This window comes from Lycium barbarum, chromosome 2, assembly GCF_019175385.1.
Source record: "Lycium barbarum isolate Lr01 chromosome 2, ASM1917538v2, whole genome shotgun sequence".
Taxonomy (NCBI): domain Eukaryota; kingdom Viridiplantae; phylum Streptophyta; class Magnoliopsida; order Solanales; family Solanaceae; genus Lycium; species Lycium barbarum.
The window spans coordinates 113680385-113684794 of NC_083338.1; the positions used below are offsets into that span (position 1 = coordinate 113680385).

The 4410-nt window shown below is 41.5% G+C and overlaps 1 protein-coding gene across 1 annotated transcript; it reads left to right on the forward strand.

The window, feature by feature from the left end:
• Positions 1-525: 525 nt before the first annotated feature.
• On the forward strand, positions 526-996 carry LOC132628758 (uncharacterized). The gene has a single exon (XM_060344524.1). The coding sequence runs from the start codon at positions 526-528 to the stop codon at positions 994-996; it is 471 nt and encodes a 156-aa protein (XP_060200507.1).
• The last annotated feature ends 3414 nt before the right edge of the window (positions 997-4410 follow it).

Sequence of the window (4410 nt, forward strand, 5' to 3'; positions counted from 1 at the left end):
ACATCCTGCGAGGCGCGGTATACGCTCATATAGAAAATCTGTTGTGCTTTGACCTAGATTGCTCAAAAGATGAGGCACTACCAATCGGTGTTCACCACTCATCTCATATCTAGAATGGATCCATTAAGATACATTTTCTGGCAACTGATGCCCGTAGGAAAATTGGCTAAACGGCAGATGCTACTGAGTGAATTCGACATCGTATACGTAGCACAGAAGTTAATCAAAGGACAAGCCCTAGTTGACCTGCTGGCAGAAAGTCCCATTGATGATGAACTTGAATCATTACGAACTTTCTTCCCAGATGAAGAAGCGATGGTGATGGAATAAGAGGTGGCAAAACCATACTCAGGCTAGAGATTGTTCTTCGATGGAGCAGTCAATTACAAAGGATCAGGCATCGGAGCGGTGTTAATATCAGAAACAAGACAGAATTATCCGATGGCTGCAAAACTCAGCTTCAGATGCACCAACAACATGGCAGAATAAAAAGTGTGTTTCTTCGGCCTCAGGATAGCATTAGACATGAACATACAAGAGTTGTTGGTAATCGGGGACTCTGATTTGCTCATAAATCAAATGAAAGGAAATTGGGCAACCAGAAATGATAAGATACTCCCATGTGTGAATCTAGTACAAAGGTTGTGCGGAAGATTCAAAAGTATTGATTCCAGGCATACTCTGAGGGCTCAAAATGAGTTTGCTGACGCATTGGCTACGATAGCCTCCATGATCCAGCACTCCGAGATTACTCACATTGATCCACTAGAGATCACACTAAGAGAAGAACAGGCTCACTACGCCCATGTCGAGGCCGAGCCGGATGACCAACCATGTGCCGACATCAAAGCCTACCTGGAAAAAAGAGAGTATCCCTCAGAGAGTTCAGCAAATCAAAAGAAGACCATTAGGAGGTTGGCTAATGGGTTCTTCTTGAACAAAGAAGTATTGTACAAAAGAATCCCCGACTCGGTTGCTCAAGTGCGTAGACGCTGAAGGGGCTACAAAATTGCTAAAAGAGGTGCATACAGGGGCATGCGGACCCCACATGAATGGATTCATCCTTGCTAAGAAAATCATGAGGACAGGATATTACTGGATGACCATGGAGCACGACTCCTGTAAATTTGTGCAAAAGTGCCATTAGTGTCAGATACACGGAGATCTGATCAAGGTTCCCCCACACAGAATTACATGCGATGAGCTCGCCTTGGCCATTCGTGGCATAGGGAATGGACGTCATAGGACCCATCAAGCCGCCAGCCACCAACGGACATCGTTTCATCTTATCACCATTGACTACTTCACTAAATGGGTGAAAGCAACTTCACACAAGTCAGTGACCAAGAAAGTTGTGGCTGACTTCATAAAAAACAATCTGATATGTCATTTCGGTGTACCGGAATCCATCATCACAAGAAATGGTACCAATCTGAATAGCCATTTGATGAAGGACATCTGTGAACAATTCACGATTACCCACAGAAACGCTATCGCTTACCGGCCACAGATGAACGAAGTCGTAGAGGCTGCCAATAAGAACATCAAAACAATCTTGATAAAGATGATCAACAATTACAAGAATTGGCATAAGCAGTTGTCTTATGCTTTGTTGGGATACAGAACGACAACTCGAACTTCCACCGCAGCAACCCCATATCTCCTTGTCTATGGTACCGAAGTGGTCATACCTGTAGAAGTGAAAATCCCTTCACTCAGGATCATCCAAGAGGCAGAGCTAAATGATACAGAATGGGTCAGAAACCGCTACGAACAATTGACCATGATAGAAGAAAAGAGAATGGTGGCAGTATGCCACGGACAGCTGTACAAACAAAGGATGTCTCGTGCTTTCAACAAGCAAGTCAGAGCCCGACTCTTCCAAATTGGGCAACTAGTGCTCAAGCGAGTCTTCCCCCACCAAGAAGAATACAAAGGAAAATTCGCGCCAAACTGGTAAGAGCTATACATGGTCAGGAAAGTACTCTCGGAAGGAGCCGTAGTCCTAGCCGAGATGGACGAACAAGAGTGGCCCAAAGCTATCAATACAGACACACTCGAGAGATAATATGTTTAGAATTCTATTTGCTTGTAATTGCATCATCATTTCCTTGAAATCGTACCTTTTGCTTGTAATCGTACTTCTGTAATAGAATAGGGAAGAAACAATCATCCATGTAATGAACTACGCAATGACCTGACTTCCCCACAGTGGGATATGTAGGCAGTCCATATCGGACCCGGTCACATTATTAGTAGAAACCAAAACTCAGTTATTTTATTTCGAATTACGTTCGACCTGAATTCCTGCTGCGACAAGATACGTAGGCGCTTTCGAGCTCGGTCGTCATAAAAGAAAAACCTGAAAAACCCTTAGCAGACCTTAGAGACAAAAGACAACGAGATCAGAACACAAGGATTGGCACGAGAGATGGCTAAACGTCAACCCTACACTGGGGCCGAATTTTTGAGGGAATCTCAAAAATTCCTATCGGAAACAATCAACGAGGAAAGTGACAAAGTAAAGCAATACACTGGGGCAGATTTTTTGAAGGAACCTCAAAAATTCATATATAACAAGACAAAGCAAGGGTCTCTCAGAGCGAATCCTAAAACTGGGGCACAATTTTTGAGAAAGGTCTCAAAAGTTCTATCAGAAGTCAGCAATCACACCTCCCGGGAGAGCCAGAAGACCTTGTTCGAAGAAAACACACGTCATGACACATAAAAACGAAACAAACATTTATTTCAAGGAAAAACACCGTGCGTTTGGGTGTAGCTATTTTTCCCTTTGAAAGGGAGTAAAACTGAATTAGAAAAATCGAAACTGAACAGAACCGAACCGAATTAATTCGGTGCGGTGTTCGGTATTCACTTTCAAAAATCGAAACCGAAGAATCGAACCGAAGTTTGAAAAATCAAACCGAACGCCCACCCCTAGATGACAAGAACCTTCGACTCCATGAAAGTTGTCATGGTTACAACATAGCATACTTTCTTCGTTCTTTTGCCCAATAGCAGTAGGAGAAGTAGCAGAAGCAGCAGTAGGAGGAGCAGGCGCAGGAAGAAGATCGAGACTCTTAAGTTGTCTTAAAATGTTTTACATGTATTTGATTGTGCACCATCTATTTTGGGTGCATCTTTTGGACAATGCGTTTTGTGGGCTCTAGTCCACTTGGTTTGTTTGTTTTGTGGCTGGCTAACCAGTATGACTTTGTTTGAAACTATTTATGTTTTATGTTTATGTTTTTACTTGTTCAGTTATATTTTTGCCTGATGCCAAAAGGGGGAGAACAGTTTATAGTCAAGGGGAGTAAACTGCTCCGGGGGGAGTCAACTATACAGAAGAAGCTACTATGCAGGGAAGTTGACTAAATGTTTTGAGTATTGTTTGTCATCACCAAAAAAAAAAAAATTGTTAGTGCTAAGATTTTAACGATGACATGGTTGCAATGTAGGTACAATACTCAAAGGAGCGGACAGGCCCAATGTAGCAGTTTACAACTGTGGTAAAGCCCAATCGGCTGCACAAGAGAAGATACACTACCCAAATGCAGACAGGCCCAATGCAATAAAGCCCAGTTTGCCGCACAAGTGAAGGTCAAATAAGTGAGATAGGCGCGAATGCCTATTTATGGAAGCAAAGCAATAATGGAAGATCCAGGTCAAAAGAAATCTGCATCAAGTACCACACGAGATACTCATGTGTATCAAAAGAAAGATGATAAATCAACGAAGGGAGATTTCAATCAAGAGATATTCAGGATCAATCAAGTCTGCATCAACAAGGAAAGCAAGTACTAAGACAAGTCATCACGAGGAAACTAAGAAAGAAAATTATGCTGCCAAATAAGCTTAGTGCTTATTCTTGGAAAATAGGATCTCATACTCCTCTTTCCAAGGGTCAACACTTTTGGGTTGCCATATTTATCAAGTGCCTACACTGACTTCAATAAGTATGTAAGAGGTTCCATTGTAGACGAAGAAAAATATACTTTCGTCTAATCCTCTAAAGTTCTCTACTTTACTTTTCATAAACATTATATTTCTGAGTGATCTATAGTGTAAACAAAAAAGAAAGGAGAGATATAGTATAGTTGATGGGCATTGTATCAAAAGATTCCGAGTATTTGAGTGTAGACGTAGGAGCTCCATTCAAACAACCGTTATAACAAACCTTTCATTTTAAGAGTTGTAGAGATCACCCTTGCAACCCAAGGGGATTGGACGTAGGATTCACATAAAATTCGAACCAATATAAATATCGTGTGTCAATTACTTTCTGCTATTTAGTTTCTGCACTTATTCTGTCTAATAGTAGACTACTGATCCTAGGACGTAAATTGTAAAATGGTGTCTTTCTCTTTTAAACTGACTAAAAAGAATAGTGATGGGAGTAAATTTTTACTC

Excerpts from the sequence above, each read along its gene's own strand:
- LOC132628758 (XM_060344524.1), top strand. The coding sequence starts at position 526 with ATGAACATACAAGAGTTGTTGGTAATCGGGGACTCTGATTTGCTCATA.